The sequence below is a fragment of the Poecilia reticulata genome, linkage group LG17 (assembly GCF_000633615.1).
Source record: "Poecilia reticulata strain Guanapo linkage group LG17, Guppy_female_1.0+MT, whole genome shotgun sequence".
Classification (NCBI taxonomy): domain Eukaryota; kingdom Metazoa; phylum Chordata; class Actinopteri; order Cyprinodontiformes; family Poeciliidae; genus Poecilia; species Poecilia reticulata.
The window spans coordinates 26967406-26984184 of NC_024347.1; the positions used below are offsets into that span (position 1 = coordinate 26967406).

At 38.8% G+C, this 16779-nt stretch overlaps 2 protein-coding genes across 4 annotated transcripts in view; one reads left to right on the plus strand and one right to left on the minus strand.

Annotated features, from left to right (window-relative positions):
* The window catches only part of mppe1 (metallophosphoesterase 1), a 14644-nt gene extending 10709 nt beyond the window's left edge, over positions 1 to 3935 (plus strand). The window contains exons 7-10 of one of the 2 annotated variants that reach the window (XR_536005.2): positions 388 to 510; positions 611 to 751; positions 2435 to 2611; positions 3336 to 3419. Coding sequence is in view for 1 of the 2 variants with exons in the window: in XM_008434609.2 (XP_008432831.1) it covers positions 388 to 510; positions 611 to 751; positions 3336 to 3518 (447 nt within the window). In the remaining variant the exon portion in view is untranslated. Of the gene's footprint in view, positions 1 to 387; positions 511 to 610; positions 752 to 2434; positions 2612 to 3335 lie in introns of both variants that reach the window. The other variant, XM_008434609.2, reaches the window with a different exon arrangement.
* Positions 3936 to 4770: 835 nt separating this feature from the next.
* Positions 4771 to 16779, minus strand: part of LOC103479907 (guanine nucleotide binding protein (G protein), alpha activating activity polypeptide, olfactory type) — a 78635-nt gene continuing 66626 nt past the window's right edge. For both annotated transcript variants that reach the window (XM_008434606.2, XM_008434607.2), the window contains exons 6-12: positions 12230 to 12284; positions 12073 to 12146; positions 10313 to 10371; positions 10049 to 10169; positions 8546 to 8676; positions 8375 to 8442; positions 4771 to 7012 (exon numbers count right to left, since the gene is read on the minus strand). In XM_008434606.2, the coding sequence (XP_008432828.1) occupies positions 6866 to 7012; positions 8375 to 8442; positions 8546 to 8676; positions 10049 to 10169; positions 10313 to 10371; positions 12073 to 12146; positions 12230 to 12284 (655 nt within the window). In that variant the 3' untranslated portion in view covers positions 4771 to 6865. The remainder of the gene's footprint in view (positions 7013 to 8374; positions 8443 to 8545; positions 8677 to 10048; positions 10170 to 10312; positions 10372 to 12072; positions 12147 to 12229; positions 12285 to 16779) is intronic.

Genomic DNA, 16779 nt, shown 5'->3' on the forward strand with positions numbered 1-16779 from the left:
CATTGAAGGCTGCAAAAGGATTCCTGACCAAGTATTGAGTGCATAACTGGACATAATTATTTGAAGATTGACATTTTTGCTATTAAAACACTTTTCTTTTATTGGTCGGATGAAATATGATAATTTTTTGAGGCAGGAATTTTGGGTTTTCATGAGCTGTATGCCAAAATCATCAGTACTAAAACAATAAAAGACCTGAAATATAACTTTATCACAATATGCAAATTTTTTGAGAAGGACCTGTATATATTTATTGCTGTACTTTTAGCTYGATGCAGCAGCAGCACCAGGCTTTTCTGTCTCAGTTTTGTAGCTTCAGGTTTAGACTTTCCCATCTTTTATCTGACATTTAACACACAGATGCTCTGACATCTGCTTCTCCTGCAGCACTACCCGCTGTACAGAGTGAGCGACGCCAGCTGCACGGGGCAGGATGCCGCGCCGCCTGAGGAGCGCCACCTGCTGTTCAGAGAGAAGTACGACGTGTTGTCGAAGGACGCCTCCCAGCGGGTGAGTCTTCTGCAGTATTACCGTTGAGGTGATGAAAGCGGTGATGTAAGGAAGCAGCTCCCAAGGTGGATTTGGGTCGTTTCTTCTTTTCCCTCCTCAGCTGCTGCAGTGGTTTAAGCCGCGGCTCATCCTGAGCGGACACACCCACAGCGGATGTGAGGTTCTCCATGACAACAAGTACCCAGAAATCAGCGTGCCGTCTTTCAGCTGGAGGAACAGGAATAACCCCAGCTTCATCCTGGTGAGGGGGAACACAGAAACGCTATGCGGGGAGAGAGATTATTTCATTTTTAGCTGTTTTTGCACCTTCTGGTTACCCCAAGTTTGTTACAGTAGAGTTTTTTTTTTTTACTATGCAGTTTCGAAATATAAAAGTGTGCAAGGATTTGTAAAAATCAACTCAATGAAAATGTAATGACAAACCAAATCCAATCTTGATATCGTTTTACTCGTTTATGACTTGGTTTGTCCAGCTCCTTAACATGCGGTTCTATTTACTGTTCAGTTCAGTGAGTTTCATTGGGATTTTATGCAAAGTCTTGTATTAAAAAACAGAAAAATCACAAAATCTGTACCAGGTGTTTTTCTCCAGTTTCTAGTGCAAATAAATTAGTACATTTGAAAAAAAATAACTTTTCACTAAGACATAGCAGCTGGTTTTAATTGAATAATTCCTTGATATTGGTCTAAAAGGGGCAGATTATTTAACTTATAATGTGTGAAAAATGTATAATCTGGCAGTGTTACTAGCAGTAGTACTTCCTCTTAGTTTCTCTCAGATGTGGGAAAAAAATGACAAATGTAGGTGAATTTAGTTTAAGTTTTCAACACTTTTATTTTAGTAACTTACTTAAAATAAGCTCTGAAAAGTTACTTTTATGTTAGTTTTGTCTTATTTCAAGTAACCAAAGATATTTTCACCAGAAACTAGACCAAGTATACCTGGTAAGATTCTGTGTTTTTGCATTTAAAGTTAAAAATCTGAAAACGGGGCTTTCGTTTCTATCCAGCCTCTTTGTTTTCGTTGAGCCACCTGCTGCTGCTGCTGCTTCTATGAGAAAAGTCCTTTTTCCAAAACAACTCCAATTCAGTCGGGCTGCATGGAGAGCATCTGTGGAAATCAGGTTTTTTAAAGTTTTGACAGATTCCCAATTGAACTTTGACTGGGCCACTCTTACTCCGGYTCACCGTATCTTTTYATGTGGCCCTCTAGACTCCAGGCGGCAAGTTATATTAATCAGTCCCTCCAGCTTTTCACGATTCTGCGATTGTGAAGATGCACACAAAATCAAGAAATCCCACAGTTATAGTTGGGAAATTTCCTTAATAACAAAACARYTATATACAATAAMAAAAATGMAAGTAGAAAAAATGAAGGGCAGCAGAAAAAGGAAAACAATCTAAATTATTTTAGTTTTATTCATAATAAATAACTGAGTTTACAGCAACATTTTCACATAAATGGTCAAAAATATTGGATTTAAGTGATGCTAACTCCCACCTGCAGATGGCAGTATTTCTTATTTTTACGACACTGCTGCCTCAGCCTTACTTGATGTCAAGTTAGTCTGTGATCAACATGATGAGTAACAAAAAGTTACATTTATCATCAGAAATAAGCACAAAATTCTTTGTAAATATTTCTAAATTAGCACCACAAAATCAGATTTTTCTTGCAAAGAATCTCAAAAACTATCAAGAAACCTGGTGGGACTGATAAAGTGAAAAGATGTTCAATATTTTTTTTATTTTAAGAAGTACTTATTGAATGTTAATCAAATTTTAATGGTTGTTTGAAGGGTTTTATCGGTACGTTCTGGCACAGCCGACCCTTTGAGGGCGTTGATGATGTTCATGTGGCCCAGAGTGAGTCGGATTTCCTCGCTGCTCTAAACCTGCGTTCTGCCTCTGGCTGTATGTTCAGGGTCGCCGCGCTGCTGGAAGGCCGACCTCCTGTCTCAGCTCTTTTCCAGCCCCTTTCTCCCAGGAAGCGCCCCGTTTTTAGCTCCATCCATCCTCCCATCAACTCTGACCTGCTTCCCCTGTTCCTACTGGAGAAAGCCATCCCCACAGCATGATGCTGCCACCACCATGTCTCACGGTGTGAATGCTGTTTGTTCACTAATGTGGTCCATACACCTGTTCATCCATCCATCCATTTATCCATCCATCCATCTATTAGGGCTGAAACGATTAATCGTCATGAATCAATTTTCAAATAATCGGTTAATYGTTAACTGGAAAATACCAGTTTATTTTCTTGTTTAAAAAGGAATTATTTCTTTATATGTGTGTCTTAATGCATTTCTAATATTGTACAAATGTGCCATTTTTCAAAAATCTGATTGATCGATTAATCATCAGTATAAACGATAGAATCAATTACTGCGAAATGTCTGATTGGTATGCGAGGTTAAAGGTCACCAAACATCCGTAGGTGCGTTCAACAGGTATCCATGAGGAATGACTTCACAGCCAAAACAAAAGAGAATAAATAATCATTTTGGTTTTTTTATTGTAAAATTCTGAATCATGTTTTAATATTCTAAAATAATTGAATTAGTTTAGTTAGTTTTGTGAAATTTTGTGATGTTTTCATGTATAAAAATCATTTGATGTTTCTTTTTTTAATCTGTTTGCATTTTTCTGTTTAATTTTCTRGCCTTATTTTTCTTATTTATTCAAGAATACAAGCATTGMYATCAGTTTTACTTCTTTTTCTCTCACAAAAAATGCTGCAGCTGTTAAGGATGTTAGCTTCCGGGCGCCCTCTAGTGGCGAACGTGGAGAACTTACAGGCGGCTAACATCTCTCTCCCTCCTCAGGCGTCGGTGTCGCCCGGCGGTCACTCCCTGTCCAAATGTTTCCTSCCGGAGGAGAGCACGGTGATCGGGGTGTACTGCTCGGCCGGAGCCGGGCTGCTGCTGCTGCTCCTGGCGCAATGTCTGTGGATGAAGGGGCTGCTGCAGCTCAGCCTCTGCCTGCTGGGGAAGCACAAGTCTCTGTGAACTACGTTACCCAGGGCGCACCTCGCCTGGTAACATGCCCGGGTGTCCGTCCGCACAGYCTCAGTTTGTTTGTTGAATCATGTGAAGGATATAAGTATATTTATATCTATATAAATGTGTAAATCAGTGCTGGCATTGATGATGATAATCGGCTTTAAAGTCGGACATTTTTYGGGCTGGACATGTAAATAAACGCTGCTGTGAGTTGGAGGCGCCAATCAGGATTTATTTCCCTTTATTTATTTTTTAAAATCTGTTCTTGATGTCAGACCATCCGTCACCGCTGCTCGTTGTTTTTTATGATCTGTATGTATTTAATCAAGACTTTATGTGCCAAATTGTTGAGAAGTTTCTGATGAGATGTTCTTAATAAAGAGTTTTCTGGTGGAAAAAATGAAGCAGAGAACAAGAAAATTGTCTATCAGCAATTATCTTTGCAGAAGCTTTTTGGTTTCATTTCTAAAGATGTTATTGTTTTATTTTTCACCAACATTTATTTCGTAAAACCTGTAGTAATGTGACAATGCGTTCAAGTTACCTCGGAAATCAGAATTTTCATTCTGTTAACCAGTGATGGGCACGGCTAGCTAAAAAGTTARTTAAGCTAACCCTGATAATGTTGAAGCGTTACACCAACAGAGCCYATTTAGCAGAAGCTAATGCTAAGGTGCTAACTTCAAAGTATATATGCCCTTGAAAAGCTACAACACTTAAGCACAAATTTAATGTTGACATAATTTACATATCTAATGCAATTGTTTTTTTTTCTATTTTTAATATTTTGTTCTCTTATTTCAATAAAGTTACTAGGGGAAAATAGATATGAGCGTGGAACTGTTGAGTAAACGGTCATCACCCACTTCAAAATAAAAGCATAAATATAAACATTTTAACTTCGTGAAGAATTGTTAAGACAATCGATAACCAAAACGTTAACAAAGACGTCACACTTTATTAAACTGAACGTTTCCTAAACAGCCAAATAAATGAGTGTTTTACAATTTAGGAAGCTAACTGCGCTACAGTTAGCAATAGCGCATTAGCATAATTGTGCCCACCACTGCTGCCAACCAACTTAAGGCTAAAACTCTTAAAATAGTTAAAAACAGTTGGTTGCAGTATGTCCTGATTTAAAAAACGCTTCCCCTAACAATCCCAAAGTTTCCAAGCCTTTCTCTGCTCTTTCTGCTGCCTTAGAAACACTAAAAAAAGAAGAGGGAAAAAACAAAACGGACACAGCTGGACACCAGGGTGGAAATAAAGCAAAGTCCTCTAATGTGCCTCTTTATTTAAAGAAAATAAAAACGTCATTTAATCATCCTCCCAAGGCCCAAACAAGGCTTTTCGCACCTCCAGTCAGTTCACTCTCTTTCGGGGATAGACGTGTACGGTAGCAGAAGAAAAAAAGGCTGATGCTGTTTGTACAAGGAAAAGAGCTCGTCTTGTTGGGTGCTGCTCACACATTCATAGTGCCTGTGCCATTAAAGTATGGCTCCAAAGGACCAAAGAATTACTAATATTGCACGCTCTCATTTATTCATCTTCATCCTAAACATGCTTTCCTATGTGTGTATGTATACATATTTACCGTATACATACATAGGTATGTACACCTAGGCACACACATAATTAAACATGTATAATTGTACATATATATTTATATAGACCTATAAATTTACATGTACATACATTTATAAAATTTTACACGCACAACACGCACTCGGCCTCGCATACGCACACGATGTGTCTGTGAGTCTMTGTTTCTCTTATGTACACATGCGCACAGGCACGCACATCAGCACAGATCTCACACACTTCATCTCAAAAAACTAAAATAAAAACAAAAAGTAAGTTGGTTCCTATTAAAACAACACCAGGTTGCAATTTGGACACTTTCAATGGATTTTCCAATGTTTGTTTAAAGCTGTGAAATTCAAAAAATATATTTATATATATTTATATATAAGGAGAAAAAACAAAAGTTTAAACTAAAACAACGAGAAAAAAAGAAAAAAAGGCATGGCGCTGCAACATCTGGTCTTCACTGCAGGTAAGTGGTTAATTTGCATAATGTATACAGGTTTTTAGGATTTTTTTTTGTCCGTATTTTTTTCTTTTTCTTTTTTCTCCCCCGTTTTTTACTAAACAGCATTTCCTTTATTTTTATAAACCAGAAAAAACTAAACTCTACAGAGAAAGTCCCCTACCCGCAGTCTCTTCGCTGCCGATAGAGTTTTTGACATCAAGCTGTACAGCGCAGTCGAAAACATACTTACATCTGAGCTCATTTACAGGTACAGCCATAATCAAGGCACAAAGATCTACAAGTAGATTTGTTTTTCTTTCAATTAAGTTGTACAAAATAATATTACATTTTACAGTCTGTACAGGATAATTCGACCTTGCACAGTGTACAAGTTAACAAAAAAAAAAAACAACAAATACATTTTTTCCCCTCCCGCCCTCCTCCCCTTGAGTATCTCTAAGCTAAAAAGGGTGGAAAAAAAAAACAAAAACAATAAAACAAAACCAGAAAAAGGACGCCGGTTCGAGTCCGTGGAGGCAGCAGGGCTAAGGTGCAGAGAGCTCAGTCGTCATCGCGTTATTTCCTGCCCTCCTTTCCCCTCCTTTTTTATCTCATCTCTCGCTCCACAAGTCTCTCGGCAAGCCAACATCGTGACAGGGCGGGTAATAAATATTATGATGCTACATTGTGTGTATGTTTCCTCTGGAGAAATAAAATAAACAACAAGAAAAAGAAGGACTTTTAAAGGAAATGGTTCCTCTCTCCGTCAAACGATGGAGGAGGCGGCGGCGGCGAAGTTACGGTGGCGGTTCATTCCTGCCTCTACACTGAGGTCCTGTCGGTGTGTGTGTGTGTGTTTTTTTTTTCTTTTTTTTATTTCCACACTCTTTACCAAAGCAGGTCCCAAAAAACCAATAAAGGGGCAAAAAAATAAATCAAAAATAATAAAATCAGGAGGTAGCCCGAGGCTTAGTGGAATGACAAAAATGAAGGCATTTTAAAAAAAAAAAAAAGGAAGGATTCAAAGAAAAATATTCAAGAAGCAGCACGTGACAACTTTGTTCCCCGAACTTCCAATAACATCATCGGATTAAAGGGGATAAATCAAGAAAAAAAGTACAAAAAAGTTGAAAAGATGAAGAGGATTTAACACACTTCAGTAGTACTTCATATTCCTCGACAGGAGGGGGAATCTGAGGGTCTCTGGGGAGTAGAAAGGGTTCGTCAGGGATGCAGAGTGGCAGAGAGGAAACACAGAGGGGCCAACAGAGAGAGAGAAACAGAGGGAGAGAGAGGGAGAGGGACGCGTCTCTGCCGTCCATCACAACAGTTCGTACTGCCGCAGGTGCATTCTCTGGATGATGTCCCGGCAGTCGTTGAACACCCGCCGGATGTTCTCCGTGTCCACGGCGCAGGTGAAGTGCGGGTAGCAGTAATGTCTGCCGTCGCCGCTCGCAGTGCTGATCCGCTGCGGGGGAGACGACAGGAAACCGTCAGGGTTTCAGAATAAAAGCCCTGATCGCAGGAAAGTGCTGGGCGGCAAAAACGACTGAAGCGAGAAGTCGAGGAAATTATGGACAACCCTGACCGTCCTCTTCACGAGACAGAGCGTCTTCAGTCAGAKGCTCCTTGAGATTCACTGCAATACAGACTGCTACAGGAGATCTTTCCTGCCAACAGTCTACAGTAACTCTGAAAAATCTGAATTAATATGAGCTACAACAACATTTAATTGACATTTGGGATCAATAAAGTATTTTTGATTTTGAATTTAATTTTGGGAAATATGGATTTTTTTTTCTCTAACCAATCCACTCCTTGTGTTTCTACACTGCAAAAACACAAAATTTTACCAAATGTTTTTGTCGGGTTTCTAATGCAAATATCTTATTGCACTTGAAATAAGACAAAATTAACAAGACAGAAATAGGAGGAGCTTGTTTTAAGTCAATAATTTCTCAATAATCATGAAAAGTACTGGTTCCACTGGAAGATTATTTTACTTTTAAAATGGGGAAAATGTCTTGTTATATAAGTGAAATAATCTGAAAAAGGAGAATGAAGTAGCCATTTTTAAAAATAAAAAGTCTGAGAATATTCATGTGATAAAACGGTCTAGTCAAAGTTTTCCTTCCAGTCTGAGGCAATGCTGCTTTGCAAAGAAAAATGGGTATAATCTCTAATCCCAAAATATTTTGTCTCATTTTGCGTCACATAAAATCCCAAAGCAATATTTAATTATACGGTTGTAACAAAACGTGGGAAATATTTGCAAAGCATCGTTAATAGAACATTTCCCAGCAATTAACTGGTTAAAAACACACCTGGAGAGATTTATGATTTCTTTCATTTTAACCAACTTCTTCTCTGAAGATTCAATCCCATTATGACCAAAACAAATCTAGAAATKTTGTTTTTAGATCCGCCGTTGTCTAAATATAGAGACAGTGAACGCGGTTAATATGAGTCAGGCAGTAACCAAACAAGCATTTTTAGACCAGCGTTAGTCATCATTAAGCTGCAGTCGTCTTATTTTAATATGAAACACGCTGAGACATTGAACAAACTACAAAGGGACAAAATGGAAACCCTGCTTAGGCAGACGCCAAAAATAGAACCGCTCTTTCATAAAGAAATGCCCACTATTCCCACCGAGGTTCTTAGAAAACAACCCAGATAATGATGCTATCCGGGTCTCAGAGATTAGCCGGAGCCATGGAAACTCTGTCAACATCTACATTATTTAGAGAAAACCTATTTCTGTTGGGCTAACGCACCTGTGAGTCGTTACCCCGACAATCAGGCGGCTAAATTCAGGCGTCGTACTTACAAGGAACTCGTCTCGGATGAAGAATTTGGCTCGCGTCACTCTGGGGTCTTCGCCTGGTTCAGGAGTTGCTGAAAGGACAACAGAGTCTCCTTTTAAAAACACAACAGGAAACCAGTGCGGCCAAGTGCTTGTTAGCGTCACGGCGGCGGCAAAGCGAGGCGAGCCACTGACCTTCATTTGGTATGGTGTAGCGAGCGTATTCAGGGAAATAGTCCTCAATTTTGGACTTTCCGGCTAATACTTTCTCAGCCAGCATGTCCTGCTTGTTCAGGAATAAAATGACGGATATAGTGCGTAACCATCTGAAAAACAAACAGCAGCAGCTTTCGTGTTAAACAGGCTTATTTTACTGTTGAACACCATCCAGGCCTAAGCAATCAATCAATCAATCAATCAATCAATCAATTGAAACAAGATCAATGATTCCCCCTAGCATGATTTATTATTTTTCTCTCTTTCTACCAAAAACTGGATGATAAATGTCTTTAGTTTTAGTTCCATTATAATTCAGAGTTTATTGATCTTATATCAGCTGAAAATGGTCACCAAATAACAATATCATCATTTATCGCGATAACTTCTGGGACGATTTATCGTTACCGTGGCAGATCTGGCAGCATGATGCTGTGGGATGCACTTCTTCAACAAGTTGGGTTGAGATAAACACAAACCATTATCTGAAGGCTGCAGCCAGAGCTACATGTGTTTGGATTAAAATGTAATATTAATGTGTCAGAGTGGCCTAGTCAAAGTCCAGATCTAAACAGCAATCTGAAACTTTGATCCACGTTGACGTCTTTCAATACTTGTGCATCTAACCTGGATTTTTGCTGATAGCAGCTCAAGTTATGTGATGATTATGACACTGGTAATTTTTTTAGAAGCTTTGTATTTTCTTAAACCCTGCAGTAAAAATGTGTGAGCTCTTTCTGCCACTGCTGTAGGTAGACTATGTACAACACCAACAATAAAACATTATTCAGCAAGTATGAGGGCGGACTCTGAATTTAAGCACAGATTCACAGACATGTGAAGGTTAAACTACTGAACATATGGAAGGCTCATCCTGCCAAAATTACCAGTAGCTATAGAAATGAATAAATGGCTTGACAAAGTAATTAATGTAGCAAATATTGCATAAAAAGAAAAAAGGTGCAAACTTCCTTGATTTACAAAGTGGTATAAAGTAATACATATTCATAATTGTTAGTAGTATTAATGTAACACTATTACTATTCTTTCATTTTCATTTTCCCCAGATCCTATATATATATAGTATGATTTTTTTTTCATACTCCATTTATTGTGACATTTCATTTAATCATTTTCTCTGTATTCCATATTTATGTATTGTAATTTTTTTAAACCATACACTGATTTATTTTCCTCTTTCCATGTTCTTCCCTTCAGTTTTAAATTAATACTTTTTTAAAAACATTTCTCATCATTGTGCTATTTTTATTATTTAAATGGAGGAAGAAAAACTAATATCAAAAACAAGAATCACCCCAAAAGATAAAAAATGTAATTAAATTTAAAAATGGCAGCACATTTTGGAGTTTTGGTAATCAGTATTGGCCATAACAGTCTGTATTGGTTGGTCTGTAACTCAGACAATAACTGAGTGGTGCTAAGGGCAGAGCAAGGAGCTGCTGTCTCTCAGTCGGGTCTCACCTGTTATTCCAAATACTGCGGAAAAGGTCCAGTGCTTCCCGTAGCCTGTTGGTGTTGTTGTCTTCCCTTATTACCATGTTGTAGCTGCTGCTGGCCACCACGAAGATGATAGCAGTGACGTCTGGAGGAACAGCACAGGCTCAGAGTCAGGACACATTTAATCTCTGGTTTTACTGCTATTAGCAACGTTTAACTGATGTTTAACTAATGTTTAATTAATGTTTAACTAATGGTTAGTTGACATTAAACAGCTGGAGKTCTCACCGTTAAAGCACTGGATCCATTTTCTCCTTTCATCTCTCTGACCGCCGACATCAAACATGCTGTGGGACGGAAACAAAGAGCAGGTCAGAGTGAGACAGCGACGACGAGCTCGCTGCTGACATCTAGTGGTTAAAAACGGCTTTGAAACGCAGAACGACAGACAGACAGACAGACGGTCCGAAAATAGAAAAAATTCTAAATGTTCGGTTCAGTAGGTCAATTAATGATTCAGCTCATTTCAGACATTCAGTTCAGATGTTCTGTTCAGTTGTTCAGTTCAGTCCTGATGTTAAGTTCAGTGATTCAGTTCAGTCCAGTGATTCAGTTCAGTTGTTCAGTTCAGATGTTCAGCTCAGATGTTCAGTTCAGTTGTTCAGTTCAGTCCAGTGATTCAGTTCAGTCAGTGATTCAGTTCAGATGTTCAGTTCAGTTCAGTCAGTGATTCAGTTCAGATGTTCAGTTCAGTTCAGTCAGTGATTCAGTTCAGATGTTCAGTTCAGTTCAGTCAGTGATTCAGTTCAGATGTTCAGTTCAGTTCAGTCAGTGATTCAGTTCAGATGTTCAGTTCAGTTCAGTCAGTGATTCAGTTCAGATGTTCAGTTCAGTTCAGTTCAGTGATTCAGTTCAGTTGTTCAGTTCTGTGATTCAGTTCAGTCCAGTGATTCAGTTCAGTTCAGTTCAGTTGTTCAGTTCAGTCAGTGATTCAGTTCAGATGTTCAGTTCAGTTGTTCTGTGAATCAGTTCAGTGATTCAGTTCAGTTCAGTCGTCCTCGGCTCTGCTTCCTTCTTGTTGTTTTGTTTTCTCTCCTTTGAGGCGGCGTTGATGTTGGAGGGAACAAACTTCCGACATTTCAGGTCCTGAATCACGAGGAAAAGGTAAATATAGTATCGACGCCCAGGAGGGCATTCCGATCTGCCATTATTCCTTAACAGTGATGCCAAAATGGGACGGGGTCAAACGCTTCTAAAAGGAGAAAATTACTGGAAAACGCCTCTGGAGGCTCTGCTTTCRGAGCGGCTGACGGAGTTCTGCAGAGCGGCTGCATAACAGACGACGTAAGAGTGGATGTGGACGTAACAGGAACAATGCGTCCTTTTAGCGGCCGCGAAATATTCGGCTTATAAAAGTGACAAAAATAAGCTGGGAGCGTGAAATTATGACAATTTCTAAATGTGCTTCTGGTGGCGTGTCATTTCAGCGTTTTCTGATCTCTGTCTAGTTTTAGAGCGGGTTGTGCAAACTTTCCATTTTAAGACTTTAATTGTCTACTTTATTTTTACWTGCTAAGTAAACAAACCAAATATAAAATTTTAATGAAATAAGCAAAGCAGACATATTTCTGTAGTTTTGTGTAGATTTAAAGAGAACTGCAGGTTTGCTAGATAAAAAAAAAACAAAAAAACATCTTAAATTTTTCATCTTTTTCTGGATTTTTGTGTATTTTTATCAACAGGAACGGTTTGTGGCGATCCAAAGTCTGCATTTTAGTAAAAGTCACTGGTTGTTTTTGGTCCCTATTACTAATTATCTAAATTAAATGTAAAACACTACACGAATACTTTGTGCTGCACATTACATTTTAAGATTTTAAAATGTTTCTTGTTATCAGCATTAGTGAAACTTTCACCAACAGATTTTAACCACCTGAGGCAGGAAGCCAGTTTTATACAATTCTTGTTTTGTTTTTTCAAGCCMAGGGCCACACAGAACTGTTCAGAGGGCCGCAATGGCCCGCGAGCCACACTTTGGTCCGACTTACTGAAAGTTGACTTTGTCTACTTGGAACCTCGTCTCGAAAATCCCTGAAGTTAACACTCGGCAGCGTAGAAGATCCTGCGCACAGAAATGAAGGAGGATTTAAAAATAAAAGTAAAAACAAGACGCTGCCTCTGGAGCAGATTAGCAGGAGGACTGACCTGGTCTGTGGGCGTGTAGTCGCTCTGTCTTACTGAGTCAATTCTGTCCAAGAAACTGCAAAAAAAAAGAAGAAAGATTTTTAAACTTCAGATTCACAGAAACAGTAAAATACAGGGTTTGTAAACTTTAATCAACAGTAAAAGTCAAGGATTTTTTAAGCATCTTTAAGTTTTCAAAATGTTCCAACATAGCACTTGAATGAACTAATGAACTACAAAAAGACAGTTACAATTCACTATTATATGTCATTTATTACTATTAATATTAATAATGTCTTGTGTTTGTATTCCACGTTCTACATTAGGGACAAAGTGAACTAAAATATAACAAAATGTAATGTTTTGAAAGGTTTCTCTCAAGAACAAATCAATAATTTAACAAAAATTCCACAATTCAATAAAGTTTTGTAATGTATAAAATATAAAATGATCAGTAAGTCACAGAGCCGTTAGGAATAATAAACATTCATTACATATAAACAATCCTCACAAATATTCCTGCTCAAATTTAACGGTTAAATACAAAAYAAAAATCTTCTTGCCAAGTTTTCTGGGATTTAGGAAATAGAAATAATTTTGGTAATAATATCTAACCTAAAAAAAAGAAAAGTTAAGTGTGGTTTAACTTCAAATGGTGATAAACCTGTATTTGTGTCTTTATTAGGTGTATGAAATAAAGACACTAACAYGTAAACTGTAAACGACATTTTCYGAATTCAGGCTTTTAATCAAATAGTCAAACCTTTTTACAAAACTGTGCGGTTTTGCATATTTCAAGCACTTTCCAAACATTTAAAACACCTGTTCAAGGATTTCCAAGGATTTCAAGCACCTGAATGAACCCTGAGAACCGAACAGGAGGAAACAAACGGTCCAGTCCGATCCGGAGCCAGCCGCCATGTCTGACTCCCTGCAGAGGCCCGGGGAGGCCGCTGCTGTTGCAGCTGCGCGCCACTAGAGGGCGGCCGCGCTCAGTCTGGGCTATTTTTGTCTGTCTCTAGCCAGAGTGATTGCATAAGGCGGTTATTGTGGAGGTTAGACAGCTCGCTGCTGCTGCTGCTGCTGCTGCACATGCTCTCTCTGTTGTGAAAGAGACGACGGCAGCAGCACAGCGGGCTCGGAACAACCGGAGCCGGGTCGGGCCTCTGGATGACCCGGATCACCCAGAAATAACTTCCAACAGGGGGCTCCATTACGCTCGCAAAAGTATTCACACCCTACATATCGTTTTCACATATCTTTCTTGCTAAAACCTCCTGATTGTCAAGTGTTGCGCTGAGTTTTTAAACTAGTTGTATAAAGTAGCCATCAGGGCCGGTCCAAACCTGAGCTGATCTTTATTTAGGGCCCCCACACCAACATATCAACACCAGATTCTTTATCATTCCTTAGCTAACTGTTATTAGCATCACTTGTAATTAGCTTGCATCATAGCAGTGATATTTTAACTACTTTAAAGAAACATCAACTGATTAACAATATGTTTGATGTCTTGTATTTCTTCAAAAGCAGAAATCATCATTTAATTTTACATATATATAATTTTTTTTAATAAAGATTAATGTGTAACATGAGACACATAAGAGAAGGGGTCAGGGTCAAGTAAGTTTATACTTCTACTTCGCTCCTTTACATCGTCTTATTTGAGTTGTGAATACTTTTTAAAAACTAACCTAAAAAAGGAAAATCGTAACGACAGCTATTTTTCCTTCCCATCAACTCAGAGGAGGTGGAGGATGTTTCAGACAGGAAGCTGCATTCAGCTGACGGCGGTGACTTCCTTCAGCAGCACTGACCCAGATGTGGACCAAACCGGGTCATCTCCTCACCATCTTTGATTTTCTAACCAACCCATCTGCAGTTTCAGGATGTCACCAGCCAGACGGCGCGGCTGCAGCACACAGGAAACCCGACTCGCTCTCCTCTGCAGGTCTCTTCGTTTTCACTTCGGGCGCCTGAAAGCGGCGCACCAACACGCCCAGCGAGGATTAAATAACCGAGAATGAATAGAGCATTATGAGCCATTAGATAACAGCGACGCCGCTCATGTGCTCTGACAGCAACGTTTTCATCACGCCGACTATTTCTGCTGCAGACGAAAGGAGAAGTAGGACTATTTCTGAAAGGGCAACAAAACTTTCTCACACAAACTGCCACATGACTAAAAGTTGTAAAAAAAAAAAAAAAAAAAAAAAAGATGCAAAAAGGGTGGAAAAAAAGACGACAGCACTTAAAACTAACAGGTTGGGTAATTTACAACTTGCAACAAACAGGGAGTTTACATGTAAAATGTAATATACAACTAATTACACAACATTATTAAAACAAAGCTTTTGTGATAAATATTACTGGACGATAACTTTTTAATGATTTGGGAGCAAAAGTCAGATTTTATTGTGTTTTTTCTGCAATCATAACAGTGTAACATATTTGATTAAATATTATTAAGTTGCATCTTAATCACKGGTTGGATATTTAGCATCTTTCTATGGAAGTTTTGGTGGAGTTAATTTAAATTCGTTCATTTCCTGGAACAGATTCAACTTTGAAGAGYCGTCCACAAACTTTTAATAGATGCCAACTCTAATGTTAGCCTGTTTAATCAAGTTTTCTAAACTGATGGTGGCAGCATTTTAGTTCCTTTTGGAGATTTTTCATAATTTTTTTGGTGGAAGCTTTGCACGTTTGGGCAATTATTCCCTCTGGTTTTAGATGGAAATCTAAAACCTTTAGCTAATAATTAGCATCTCAAAAGCTCAAATAATWCCTGAACTACAGCCCAAAATAGGGAGGGAGTAATGGGCGAGCTGGCAGGAAAACCGGCCCACAGCATAATGCTGCCATGCTTGACGGTTTCAAATTCATTCAATCCCCTTTCAGATTTAAATTTAACATAATTCATCYAAGAAAGTTTGTTTCTGACAGGAAAAGAGGCGGGCAAACGTAATAAAACTATGTAAAAYGAGACTCAATTTAGGATTTCTAATTTAAAAAACAACTTATTAGGAAACATCCGTTTTCCAATAAACAGCAGACGGAGCAGTGCTCTTAAAATTATCTCAACTGTGCATTTTTGTAGATTTCCTGCTCATTTTTACTAAGAAAATCAATAAAATCAATAGATAATCTCAGACCACTGCTCTGAAGATAAGTTTGTTTCTGAGGGCAAAAATGTTGGAGTGCAGTAAAAAAATAATAAAAAAAAAGACTAAAAGTATTAAACAGTACTGATTTGTTTCATCTATTCATTAGTTAAATAAGTCCTGCATTAGGAGAAATATCCATCCATCCATTTTCTTTACACCCTTGTCCCTCAGTGGGGTCGGGAGGGTTGCTGGTGCCTCTCCAGCGGACATTTCAGGCGACGGGCGGAGTCACCCTGGACAGGTCACCAGTCTGTCGCAGGGCAACACAGAGACACACAGGACAACCATGTACACACACACTCACACCTAGGGACAATTTGTAGAGGCTAATTAACCTGACAGCCATGTATTTGGACTTTGGGAGGAAACCGGAGTACCCGGAGAAAATCCACGCATGCACAGGGAGAACATGCAAACTCCATGCAGAAAGACCGGGGCCGGGAATCAAACCCAGAACCTTCTGGCTGCAAGGCAACAGCTCTACCAACTGCGCCACTGTGCAGCCCTAGAAGAAATATATATTTTTTAAATATATATTTTTTAAAGTTCTGAGTAGTGATTGCTGCTGGTGATTTCACAGATAAACAGCAGATATTCAGACTCTCATTATGCAAGATGGATAAGTGTGAAAAACCTGAACAGCAGATTACAGATTCAGTTTCTGCTTCAAAGCTGAAAAAAAAAAAAAAAAAAAAAAATCCGTCTTAAATTATGCTGAAAAATGACGAAAACAAAAACCAAACAGGTGATTTTTTAACTCATTCTTGTGTCACAAACACAATTAATCCAATAGTACCATGTCTGATTACCAGTTAGTACCCATAAGTAGCATTGCACACACAAACCAACTCCTCCTTCCCCCCAAAAATAAAAAAGCCCAAACACATTCAGTCTAGAAAAAACRGCACAAATGTGTTTAGTATTTTTAGTCTTCCTTGCAGAAACATAGCTAGGTTATAATTACAGAGTGCTTTGTGACTGCCATGTGACAGCAGTACTAGATATCCAAATATAATCTCAAAAAAAAAAGAAAAGAAAAAGAAAACGGAGCAAGAGATCCACAAAAAGACGAACAGAAAGCAGAAAAGTTAGCGTTGGTAAATGTAATTCCTTATCGAAGGTTAGGGTGCAGCTTTTATTTAACTGGACGACAGGAATAGCCGAGTCCGTCTTTTTTAAGGTTCCTGCCGTTTTCCTCAGTCTCCTCCCAGCTCTGGTTCAGCGTTGGCATTCCCAGATCCCGGATCGCCGTGTGATGCGGCCACTTTGTCARAGCTGTGRTTTGAGGGCGAACAGGCCGCCAGCTTTTCCCACTTTGTTTTAATGTGTGCAGCACACACACAGCAAAGTATGCTGTAGTACATATACCACTCACACACAGCAAAGTACGCTGTAGTACATATA